This window comes from Pteropus medius, unplaced genomic scaffold (genome assembly GCF_902729225.1).
Source record: "Pteropus medius unplaced genomic scaffold, Ma_sr-lr_union100, whole genome shotgun sequence".
Lineage (NCBI taxonomy): Eukaryota > Metazoa > Chordata > Mammalia > Chiroptera > Pteropodidae > Pteropus > Pteropus medius.
In genome coordinates, this window is record NW_024355990.1 from 296703 (window position 1) to 308873 (window position 12171).

The following is a 12171-nucleotide window of genomic DNA, read 5'->3' on the forward strand; positions in this document are numbered from 1 at the left end:
ATCCGTTCATGCATCTCAATCCACTGGGCTCTGCTGGGGGCCTGACAGTCTGTGTTGTGACGGAGCTCGGTGGTTCCAGCAAAATAGCAGGACAAAGAGCTGTCTTCTCCCTCCGCAGATTATCATGACCCTCACACAGCCAATCACAGGTAATGTGGACAAGAAGTAAAAATAGACACAGCAGACTCAGTTGTTGCTCTTCCCACATGGATCGCAGCACCAACTGCCGGCAACCAGGACCCTCCGCCTGGGGACAGCAGGGGGCCACGCCGAAGTGGGCCACGCCGAAGTGAGCCGAATTCTGGCTTTGAGAGACCCCTGGCCACCCTTGGTTGGGGAAACTCAATGTGTGCTCCACATCTCCCCCCAGTGAGCCTGAACCCCAGATGACTTCCCCAGTGAACAGCAAGGTGAGTGTGAGCTGGGTGGGAGCCCTGAAATAACACGGCCAGCTGTGGGTGCTCTGACCTCACTGCCCTCCCTGTGGTCTTGAGCTCTCCCCACCCTGCCATCCTCTCACGTGGCTGATGAACCACAACCAGCGCAGGTAAAATAAAAACAGCCCACACACATCACGCTTCTCCTCAAATCAAACGATTCTTGCTGCACCTTGATCCAGTAAGGAAGGAAAATGTGATGTGGAAGAGAAAAAGCGAGCATTCGCATGAAGGATTTTATTGAGATGGACGTTCACCTGGTCAGACTCCCAGCGCAGAAGGCAGGCCCCGGAACCCGGACGCTAGAGAGTCCCCCACCTGGTCCTCTACCCCAGCACGTGCACAGACACGCACGCCCACGGGCAGAAGCACACAGACACGCACACAGGCACACACGAACACGTGCACAGGCGCACGCGCACCCACGGATTCCGTGTCGCTCTGGGGCATGGATGAGACCCTGGAGGAGCCGCGGGGGACAAAGCGAGTTCGCCCCGCCAGAGCCCCTGACGCCAGCAGACCTGGCCGGGAGGTCAAGGCCGCGCGTCGGCGTACGGACTCCGCGGCGGCACGGCCAGCGGGCCCACGCGGCCGCGCAGACGCCCGGCCCCGCCCCTACGCGCCACGCCCTGCACGGGCTGGGGGCGCAGCGACCCCACCCCTGCCTCTTCTGGCTCCGCCCCACCCCGCCTCCGGACCTGCATTGGCTGTGGCTGCAGTGTCACCGCCCTCGGTCCCACCCACGGGGCCGCCTCCCGTCCGGCATTGGGTGCAAGGCAGAATCCTCGCGGGAGGACGTCGGCCTAGGGGCGGAGACGAAAGCGAGATGGACGGGCAGCCCAACCAATGAAAAGGCACAGCCTCCCTAGCAACTGCGGCCGGCCAATGGCGGGGTGGGGCGGGACCGCGCGCTGTCAGGTGGCGGGCGCGCGGGGCGGCGGAGATCCGCGAACAGCGGGTCCCCAAGTCCAGGGCTCCCGCCGCCACCTCTGCGCCGTGCCGCGGGGCCGGGCATGGGCGCGGGCGCTGGCGGTCGCACCATGAGCGCCGTGGGCAGCCCGGTCCGCGCCTACGACTTCCTGCTCAAGTTCCTGCTGGTGGGCGACAGCGACGTGGGCAAGGGCGAGATCCTGGCGAGCCTGCAGGACGGCGCGGCCGAGTCTCCGTACGGCCACCCGGCGGGTGAGCGCGAGGCCGTGGGTGCGGGGCTGGAGTTGCAGGAAGCGCAAGACTGCGAGCAGACCTGTCTGCCCCGATCCAGGGAGGCGGGTGGGCCCCGCACTACGCGGCGCCCCCGGCGACAACCCCGTTCCACACGTGGGTGACCCAGGCTTCTCGTGGGGGGCCTGGCGCGGGCACAGAGGCGCGTCCTCCATCCTCTCGCCGCGGCCAGCGCGCGGGGGGCAGCGAGCGTCTGGGCAGGGGAGGCAGTCTTCCCGACCTGGGGGTGAGTGCGAGGCGGAGGAGAGGTGGGGACCACGCAGCCGGGGTTTGGGGTGGGACCCACAGGAAGGCCCGCGTGAGCGCGACGCATCTGGAAAGAGCGCGTGGGGGTGCGGCGTCGACGGGAGCAGATCAGAGCGTGGGACTGAGCGCAGCGGGCGCGGGCTGCCAGGTGGCGGCTCTGCGCGTGAGTAGGATGGAGCCGGAGGGAGCCAAGATACTAGACGATTGGTCCGGAGGCTTCTCCAGGGTTCCCGGAGTATCGGAGGCGCTCCTCGCCCTGGTGGACAGGCCTGGGAGGGCAAGAAACCCAAGCGACCCTCGAGACTCTGCGGCCGAGGAGGTGCAGGAGGGTGGCTTCCAGGTGGAGGGGGGCCAGAGCATCACAGCGGGCAGGGTAGGAGAATGCGTGGGGGTGCTAAGTTTGAAGTTTGAGACCCACAACCTAGAGAGGATGGACATTGCGAGGGAAAGAAGGGCAGGGGGAGAGGAGAGGAAAGTGCGCTGGGCGGGAACCTGGGCTGGGGTAGGGGGTGGCGGGCACAGACGGGAGTCAGAGTCTCCACCTTCCACTGCTGCCGTGGTGACCCAGACTCAGAGGCCATGGAAGAAAGCCCAGCGCGATCACCTTGTAGCTGTCATCTCAGGGGTGCAAGCCCCTGTCTCCTGGGCTTGCAGTCTGGTTCCTGACGGCAGAAGAGGGCTGCCCAGGGAGTGGGGTCTGATGTTGGAGGAGCCTGGGCGTGCTTCAGGCCCTGACCAGGCGTGGCAGAGTTAAAAAGACAGTGCACAGGGAAAATGTCTGGGGGTGGAGGTGGTGGAGGGGGGGCGGGCTCACCAGGAGATAAACTGCACCTGGGCAGAGGAGGAGAGCATTTGCCTCACTCGGCAGAGGTGTACGGCATCCCTGAAGGGCCAAGGTTGAGGCAGACCCCTGGGAGGACTACGTGGGGTCAGCGTACCTGAAGAGGAAAGATGGTCTGCGGAGTCAGAACACCCGAGTGGCCTAGGGGAGACAGTTGGGGAGAGTTTGAAATGATAGGCATAAGCCTTATGCCTATCATAAGCCAAGGATGAGAATCTAGACTCATTCTCAACCAAAGTAGACAGAAGCCACCTGGAGGTCTCATGAAAATGCGCATTATGATAGATTCTAGGACTTTGTTGTCCACAGTAATGAAGCTTTGTAAATTTAAAGTAGTTAGAATGAAATACAATTAAGTTCCGTTAGCCATGTTTCAAGTGCCCAACAGCGACATGTGGCTAGTGACCGCCCTATCAGAAAGCACAGACTGGCAGTTCTGCTGGGCAGTGCTGCCCAGGAGTTGAGGCTCCAGGAGGGCAGGGGCTGTTTCCTCCTGGGCTGGGTGCTCAGGGCAGGCTCAGTGACGGGAGGGGCCACAGTGGGCGTGAAGGAGTAAAGCACAAATAAAGCACGTTGCTCTTAAACTGTGTGTTGAGGGGCAAGCTGTGGACGGCTTTGCATTCTCTAGCAGGTGAGTGATGTGCGGCAAACAGGAACGTGGAAGAAATGTTTGTAAACATCTTTGTGGTTTGGACAAGGGCTTGGCTGTGCATCTGCTGCATTACTTTCTTTTTGGTACGTGCTGAACTATGGACTTCTGAAAACAATGCTTTCTTCTAAAGTTAATGCTTTCGTCTAAAGTTTTTCCTTGACACAGGGAGGATTTGGGCTAAAAGATACCTTCCACAAAAGCTTTTGCTATCAGCTTGGTTTGAGACTCTGCGGGAAAGAATTGATGTCACAGATGTGCCCTCCTGGGTTTTTAATTTGCCGAAAGATTCCTCTAGGGTTAAGAAAAGAGATTATGAAAAACAATAAGAAGTTGGAACCATTATTAGTATTATTTTAAAGACATGTTTCACTTCGAAACCGTATCGATGCTTCTGGCACTTCCCGCTTCACAGTTCTGCTCCCCTCCACCTGCCCGGCACCCGAGTTTCACAGCCCTGGCTGCTCGTCTCACATTGCCCAGTTCACAACACTCTGTCACCGGGCGCCATGGTGGCTGCAGAGCAGACGTGGCCGGGCGGGCACAGCCTTGGTCCTGCCTGGCTGCACTTGCTCACTCTTCACAGGCCCAGGTGAGCAGGCTCCCTAACACACCTGGTTGGGTCAAGAGAAGCAGCAGGGCGCGTGGGGCTTGGGGGTGTGTCATCCAGAGTTTGCAGGCCTGGGGTGCTTCACATTAAGAGATTTTAGGGGAAATCCTTGTTTGGAACTTCCTCCCCAGGCTCCTTCAGCTTATCTGCAGAAGACGGGGAGGTGTGTGTAGGCAAACATTGGGAAGGATGCCTTACGAGGCATCCCGGGGACGTCAGCTCACCCCTTTCTGATCAGCCTCCATTCAGCTTCCTCCTGGGAGGCCTGGGCCGCATTCCCCACTGGTCCCAGGGCACCTCCCTCTCCTGTCCAACTGCCGGCTATCCCCAGGGCGCCAAGCTCTCCGAAGCTTGTCCAACCATCTGCCCTGCGGTGGCTCAAGATGCTGCCAACTGGGCCCCTTCGTGGCCCGCGTGCCTTGTGAGCTCGAGGTGCTGCATTTTGGGTCTTTAAGACGTGTCGCTGCCTTCGGTCTGTCAGCAGCCGCCTCCAGTTCCAGAGAGTCTGCTCGCCCCGCTTCTCTGAGGGACTGCCCTGGCGGTCTCTGATTGCTCCCACCGGAGCGCGCGTGCCTGCAGCTTGGCAGTTTCTCCTGCTTCGACAGTCCTTTCATCTGGGCCACCAGGGGACGGGGGTCAGGGCTCCGGGGTCCCGGGCGGACCAGTTGAGATTCGGCACACTCATGCCGGAGCGTCAGAGTTCTCAGCGACACCTTAGAGGAAGCGATGCAGTCTTCACACGGTGATGTATAATGTAAATATGTTTTACGTACTTTCGCGTGCGTTACACATGTAAGATAACGCACACGTACACGTTTTCACCTGTATTCCTCTTCGGCTACAGGCAAGGGCTCCTTGATGAGTTCATCGGTGAAGAGCGGGTGGTTTCATCTTGTTTAGTTCTCTGCTGTGCAGACTCATGAGGCAGGAGGCGACCTGAGCGATTCTTCACCGGCTTTGCGTTTGTCACAGCACACTCTCCCTTTCGCAGACTTTACGATTGCAGCCGATCACGTGGCGCGTCTGAGAGTCTGGCCTTGTGCTTTGTCCTTCCTGACGTGGATTTGTATTCCAGGCCTCGAACCCCTCGAAACATACTATGCAGCTTGAAGTCCAGTGTCTAGGCCCCGCCTCGTCCAGCAGACAAGGGTCCTTTGCCAATGGGGGACCTACAACGTGACTCGCGTCCTCTGGATGGAGGGAGTGAGAGGCTGTCACGATTCTAGGAGCGCGGGGGGGACGCATTCAGGGGACCACAGTCTCATGGGCGGCATCACTGCCCAGAGCCGAGCACAGTGGGTTCCGGCCCAGGTCTGTGCCTGGCTCCTTGATATTCCCAAGGATGCTGAAAGTCCTGCCTGAGACCACCCACCGATGGGCACGCCTTGGGGGACAGTCCCATGAAGCTGCTTTTGGCGGACCACGTGGGACATCACCGACCTGGGTTTTCTGAGCTCACAGAGGCCTTGGGTGGGTGGTGTGTGCCAGCCTCTTACAGCTAATAATTAATGGTTACCCTCCCCCAAATGTGACTCAGCCGAGTCCGCTCATGAATTTGGATCCCACGGTGACTCGTGACAAGACTGGCATTCTGTTTGATTAAAAATAAAACTGAAAACAAGGTTGTGGAGGTGGACGCATAAGGACACACCCTGAACTCGGGCTGACCCCAACACGTCTGGTCAAAAGCTGCGTGTTGGGGTCAGCCCTGGGGAAAAGCAACTTGGTCCATGCGAAGGGCACGAAACCCTCTCTCAGGTTCAGAAGCTCTGACTGGACGTTGGAGCAGTTCCCTGCAGTTCAGTGGCGAGCACGTTCCAGAAGCTAGCCCGCCGCACACCTTTGGGTTTAAATAGTGTCATGTTGGTGTGACGCCTGAGGTGGCGAAGCCCACATCCTCAGACCCAGGTCAGTCACAGGACCAGCCGGGAGCCCGTGTGGGCCCTGAGCTCCCCTCCCCGAGGGCTGGGAGGCCGGGTGTTGACTTGGCTGTCGGACAATGTGCTCATTTCCACGAACGGAGTTTAACGCAACAGAAACCTGCGCTCCAAGTCTGGCCACGCTCCCCGCCTTTCCAGCCCTGGTGCTGCCGGCGTCCTCGGAGGTCTTCGGCCTGTGCCAGCATCACCCCAGTCGCTGCTTCCGCGACCACCTGGCCTTCTCTGAATCCCTCCATCGGACACCCGTCCCAGGGTTAAGGCCCCCTCTCATTCAGTGTGACCTCATCTTACCTCGATTTCACCTGCAAAGACTCTGCTTCTAGAACATCACATTCAGGTTCAGGTGGACATGGGTTCTGGGGACACTGGTCCACCCAGGACTGATGGTAACACTGCCAAGATGGTGTCCTTCTCATGAAGGGGGCTCTGGGGACCCTGGCCCCATGGGACTCTCTTCTCACGGCTCCAGCCCTGGGATTCCCGGCCCTCATCCCTGGCTCCATGGGGCCACCTCCCAGCACCAGCCCCAAAGGCAGGCTGCATGTCTGAGTGTTTCCCTGCCGGGTGTCTCCATGGGACCCTGTGGTGACACCGGGCTTGTCCCACTAAGTCACCTGTGCTCGTGGTTGGGACCTGTGTGGGATACAAGACTTGGCTAGCCCCAGAGGCGCCCAGGAGTCTGCATCTGCCTGCGCCATGACTCCTGGGAGCCGCTGTGTTGGTTATGTCTCTGCATGCATTTTCCCTTCCCCTCGGCCTGGTGTGCGGCGCAGCTCACGCGCAGGGAAGTCTGTTCCTCTGCGTCTTCACCGGAGCTTGCATTGGACGGCTGCCACCGTAACCATGATAGAGAACAGCCCCATCCCCACACCGCCCGCCCACCCAGGCCTGCAGCCACTGACCGCCCACGGCCCTGTGGTCCTGCCCTGGGAGAATGCCTGAGAATGGTGTCGGTCGGTGTACCCTCTCTGACATTTGGGGCCCGGCAGGCCCTCTTGGTGGCCAGAGCCCAGGTTCCAGCAGTGCCCCAAGTTCAGGGGTGGCCCTGCGATTCGAAGGTGACCAGGACTCTGGAAAGAGGGCTCCTGGTAGGGCCCCAATGTTGGTCAGGAGAGGGTCTCCCCGTTTTGCTCGTGGGAGTGCAGGGTGCCAGTCCCAGTGGTGCTGGGTTGGTGGGGCTGGTTCCCTCGCTGCAGGGGCTCAGCGTCCCAGGCAGGACTCTGGCCCCTCGGGTGGGGTGCCTGACGGAGGTCGGTCCCTGCTGGGGAGGCCATGGGGGAGTTTAGGCCCCAAAGTGGGGGGCGAGTGGTTCAGGGCTGCTAAGAGTGCACAGCCGCGTGGACGAGCTGGGGCCGTGGAGACAGACGAGGCGCCCAGAACGCCGCCCCCCAGTCTGGGGCACCCGGGTCCCCCGCTTCTGTGTTTCAACAGAGAAGCCAGGAAGGGGGACCGTGCAGCAAACGCGCTTTCCTCTTTAAGAGGACACGCACGGGTCCTGCGAGAGCGGAGGGCCTGCTCCCCCGCGGGGCCTCCCGTGGGACCCGGCCGTGACCGCACAGTCAACATGCGCTGTCTGTGGGTAGGACACGCACATGTGTACGTTTCGAGCTGAAATCCACGTGACACGCAGCTAACCATTTTAAAGTGAGCAATTCACAACCTTGTGCAGCCCCCACTTTCTGGTTCCAGCCGCTTTCCTCACCCCCAAGGATCCCCTCCCAGCCCCTGGGAGCCACCTGCCAGCCTTTGCTCTAAGACACGCTTCACGCTTCTCAAAAGTCGGGTTTCCAAAGATAGATTGTAAGTGGCACATAAGTGGCATTCACAGCACGGGGGGACACGCCTGTGCGGCGGCACCGCCGTGTCCGCTTGTCCCGGGTGGGGGCGGGGGCGGAGGGGTCAGAATGGGTTCCTGGGTTACTTATTCGCCATGTGGAGCTGGGAGTGTGGCGAATGGCTTGGCATTTGATGTTTCCTTTTTTTTTTTTAAGGCTAAAATTATATCTCTTCCTGTCTCCGCCTTTCTGACTCACAACATACCAACAAGGCTTTGTTCCAGAAGCTTTATTTTTATTTTCTTTTTGATGGGCAGAATTCTCGGTGAATTGATTAAGGCCAGCGAATGCGAATTATGCCTCTCGATCCTAACACGGACACTGTCACTGTCGAAAATGTCAGGTTCTCAGAAACTGCATTAGGGGGCCGCGTGAGAGAGAAGCGGGGGTGAGGGCGAGCGGGGAGACGGGAGGGAGCGTGGCCCGAGGCGTGGACGAGACTGACGGGAGGGAGCATGGCCGGAGCGTGGACGAGAATGACGGCTTCCGTGAACAAGTTCGGGAGACACAGTCTTCTCACAGCGCGACCTCGAAGCCGGCCGCAGCGGGTGTGATTCGGGGTTTCTCTGTGGCAGACGCGGCTGTGTTCGGGAGTTTGCTGCCTGTAACCCGGAGGTCCGAGGTCTGGGGAAGAACGGGGCTTTGGCTGAGCTGAGCCGCTACTGGTGGTGAGCGCCCGACTAAGCAGCCGTGGCAAATGTGCTGCACCTGGCAGTCGGGGAAAGTGAGGCACGAGGGAGAGTGAGGACTGTGATTTGACTCTGGATTCCACAGAGCTTCTCCCTGTGACGCCATCACGGCCCTCCGTGGAGACCCATGGGTGACCCCAGTGAGTGTGGCCCAGCCCTGTCCCGCCTTTCCCGCCGACGATTTAATAATCGTCGTGGTTGTCAGCTGGACTTTCTTTTCGGGGCTGGTCTGTCAGTGGAACCCTGCAATGCCGAGGTCGTTGTGCTTTGCTTTGGGAAGATGTTAAAATGCGTCTTTGGTCGCTTTTCCCAGGATCAGTGTGTCAGACCTTCTGTCCCGTCCTCCTGTCATGCCTGGTGGGTTTTCTATCAGACAGGGCATTTTGGGTGCAAACAAATCAATTCAAAGTGGCTTAAGCAAAGAGGAGCGTAATGCCTCATGTAGCAGAAGCTGGGCAGCTTGTGGCTGGGTCCCTGGCCAACTCTCCAGGCCCAGCTCTGTCGCTCTTTCTCCCCGAACCTGCTCTCTGCCTGAACTTCCGAGAGGAAAAGCCAGGTTTGTGCTGAAGGATGAGCACCGTTTGACCCTGGCTTCTCAGCAGGAGTCGGAGGGCAGGCCGTAGGGAACGATGCCTGCACTTTCTGGAGGACGGTCACCTCCTGCCTCGACTCTGTGCCCATCAAACTCAAGGAAGATGAGGGCGTAGGAAACAAAGGGGGGGTGTGGGACCCGAGCAGTGGGAGGGGGACGCCCAGGACCACTGAGCTCCGGTCCCCAGGACAAGCTCTGGAAATTGCCCCCCTGAAGGTAAACACGTGAATGTTGGAATGTTGCCCCCTGAGAGAAGGTTTGGATACCTCGGGGAGACTGTAGGATGAATTAGCGATAAATGCAGAGAAAACTAAGCAAATAAACAAAAAGGCAACTTTCAACTCCACTTAAAACAAAAAGTTGTACATGAAGGAAAAAATCAACACAGTATCCCACATGGTTCATTGTGGACAGGGTCCACCTGGTAGTAGGGTGCTGATCTAATGTTGATCTAGCTAAACAGCAACATAATTACACTGTGTGTGAGAGGGAGAGGAGGAGGGGGAGGGAAGGGGAGGGGTCAGGGTTTGTCAGCGACAGAGGAAGACACTTTCACCTTCAGGGAAGGCAGTTAGTGCCTGAAGCTGAGCATAGTGTGTTGTTTACAGATAGGGGAGTTGGGGCCGGTCAGGGCTGACTCAGAACTTGCAACCAGGCATATCCGTGACTTTGATGAAAAGAAAAAGCAACTATAGTTTTAAAAAACTGGTAGGGTGCTTTAAAAGAGGATCAGGAATGAATTCTCTTATGAAAAGCATTAAAAAATGGTTTGGACTTGAAAAATAAGTACATGAGGACACTTTCTAAATCAAAGACGCCACCCAGCTTGGGCAGCAGGTTAACTAATTGAGGGACGAAAGCCAGCCACCTCCATAGCCTGGGAAAGGCGAGGGTCCCCCCTCACCACCGGAACGGGCTGCCACGGCCGCAGTTACCCGGATTAAGACGGCCCCCAGGCGTGTTTGCTGCTTTGCGGGGACACTGCACACCTGCAGCGTTCTGAAGGGAGAACTAGATGTTTCAAAGTAACTTCGAAGTTGCTGGAAGACGCTTCTTCCAGAGTAAATGTGAAAATATACTGTTTGCTTATTGTACCTGTGTATGTACATATCCTGTTTATGCATATATCCTATTTGTGTATTATACACATGCGTATATATTCTACTTACTCTGTGTGTGTGTGCGTGTGTCTCACGCCGTGTGCCCCCAGCATTCGAGGCCCCCTTCTGGGGAGCGTAGTGGGATTTTGAAGGGCTGTGAAGAAGTCCTTGACAAGAACAGTTTTGCAAGGCCCGAAGCTACCACCTCACTTTTCTGTAAGGTCCGTGCTGTGCCCCAAACCCTCAGGTGACGCGCTGTAGAGCGTGAAGCCAAACCTGTTGTCACCCCGCCACCGGGCACATTGCCTGTCCCCAACCCGCTTTAAAGACAGGAGATGTGTTCAATGTGACATTCTCTTCCTTGGGGCTTTTGTGGGGAGGGCGGGTTAACATTCTAGATCATTCCAGGGAAGCGTGTCAAGCACTTGATAGCAACCCCGTTGGTGTTGCATTTCAGAGGAGCCATGCCGGCGGCCAGGACAGCCACTGGTGCATCACGCCCGCTTCAGGCCACCTCCAGGCCAGGCCCCCCTGCAGTCTTTGCCGCCAGCATTGGCCCCTTAGAGCCCTAATTCAGCGTCCCTTGTCCAGGCATCCAGGGGCCGGTCATGTCCTGTCTCCGGCTGCTCTCTTCCAGGCCCGAGTGCTTTGAGGCACAGAGTGGGACATCGGTGGAGTGATCCAAGGCCGTGAAGCTCCAGGTGGCCTCACCAGCAGGGGGCCCTTGTGACCACAAACCGCAGAGCACTGGTCCCTTGGGGGGCCTCCTTTCTTGCTTTCTGCAGTCACGCGACACAAGCTCTTTCAGTGGCTCCGGCTCTCTTGGGTGACACGCTCTGTGAACACTGGGTGCCCAAGCAGCCGGAGACCGGTTTCCAGTAGAGTGGGGAGGAATAGTTCTCCTTTTAAAAATGTTTATTGCTCTTTCTGATTTTAGAAGAAATACTTGCTCATTGACGAAAACTTGAAAATAGAGCAAGTTTGAAAAAAAGGTAAAAACTACCCAGATTCTGTGACCCAGAGGTTGCTAGTGACAACTGGGGCCAGTCCTGTCCCCTTTGCGCGTGCGCGCGTGCGCGCACACACACACACACACACACACACACACACACACATACACACATGTTTCGTCTTCATCGTTGACACAGTGCTTCATAGCTAATGTCCCATCCCACGTGTTTTTACTTTATATTCTGAGCGGGATCACCTGGGGGACACTGTCGCAGTGTCCTGTCTGGCCCCTCACCTGGGAGCAGTCCTGAGGTGGCAGGAGGAGAGCAGGAGGTGGTACGGGAGGAGGGTCAGCGAGGACAAGGGGCATGACGCCAGCTGCCTCGGGGACCCGCGGACAGGCCCCGCCCACCCGCCTGGTGCGCCCCCAGCCTGTCCCCGGAGAGTCCCTTTAGCTAGGACAACTCAGCGGCGCTTTGCAGCCGAGCCTCTCAGCCGACCCCCTTTCACAGGCGTGGACTACAAGACCACCACCATCCTGCTGGACGGGCGACGGGTGAAGCTGCAGCTCTGGTGAGTCACGTCCGCCCACGTGGAGTGGGCCTCCTACAGGCACAACCCGTCCCTCCTCCCCGGCCTGACCCCAAGGCTCCCGAGGGATGGGGCCATCCGTTGTCTGAGGCTCTAGCCCTGGCTCAAGGTGGCAAACCTGGGCTCTGGGCCCTGGAGTCTGTCCGGACCTCATGGCCTCATCCAAGCTGCCTCTTTCTGCCTCTGCCTCCCAAGAGCCAGGAGGGGCTGACCGCCTGGAGGCTGGACCCAGACCTAGGTGGGAAGGAACTGGAGGCCAGGCTGTCACCCTCCACCACTGGCAGCCCTGGTCCTGAGGTACTGGTCACACTCCTGCCCTTGCCCCTCCAGCTCCAGGTTTCCTGCTGTGACTGACCCCTGAGTGGCCCCCACCCCGTGCAGCTTTCCTGACCACTGTCCTCAGCCCCTGTGTCGTCCCCTCTTCTGGGCCACCTGTATGGCTGTCCTGCCTCTCCTGACCTCGCTGAAC

The 12171-nt window shown here is 58.6% G+C and overlaps 2 protein-coding genes across 3 annotated transcripts in view; both read left to right on the top strand.

The window, feature by feature from the left end:
• The first annotated feature begins 1334 nt into the window (after positions 1-1334).
• On the top strand, positions 1335-12165 carry RAB40B (RAB40B, member RAS oncogene family). 2 transcript variants are annotated; one of them, XM_039859470.1, is made up of 2 exons: positions 1335-1619; positions 4996-5626. In XM_039859470.1, the coding sequence occupies exons 1-2, from the start codon at positions 1451-1453 to the stop codon at positions 5112-5114; spliced, it is 288 nt and encodes a 95-aa protein (XP_039715404.1). In that variant the 5' UTR covers positions 1335-1450; the 3' UTR covers positions 5115-5626. The 2 variants fall into 2 exon arrangements, with proteins under 2 accessions (XP_039715404.1, XP_039715405.1); XM_039859471.1 differs by lacking the exon at positions 4996-5626 and adding an exon at positions 11624-12165 and having other exon boundaries at positions 1341-1619.
• WDR45B (WD repeat domain 45B) overlaps positions 5779-12171 on the top strand; it is a 41020-nt gene continuing 34627 nt past the window's right edge. The window contains exons 1-2 of the mRNA XM_039859460.1: positions 5779-5783; positions 9921-9925. The gene's annotated coding sequence lies outside the window, so the exon portion shown is untranslated. The remainder of the gene's footprint in view (positions 5784-9920; positions 9926-12171) is intronic.

Excerpts from the sequence above, each read along its gene's own strand:
- RAB40B (XM_039859470.1), top strand. The coding sequence starts at position 1,451 with ATGGGCGCGGGCGCTGGCGGTCGCACCATGAGCGCCGTGGGCAGCCCG. Across the intron at positions 1,620-4,995 it reads TCCGTACGGCCACCCGGCGG|ACTTTACGATTGCAGCCGAT; the intron begins GTGAGCGCGAGG and ends TCCCTTTCGCAG.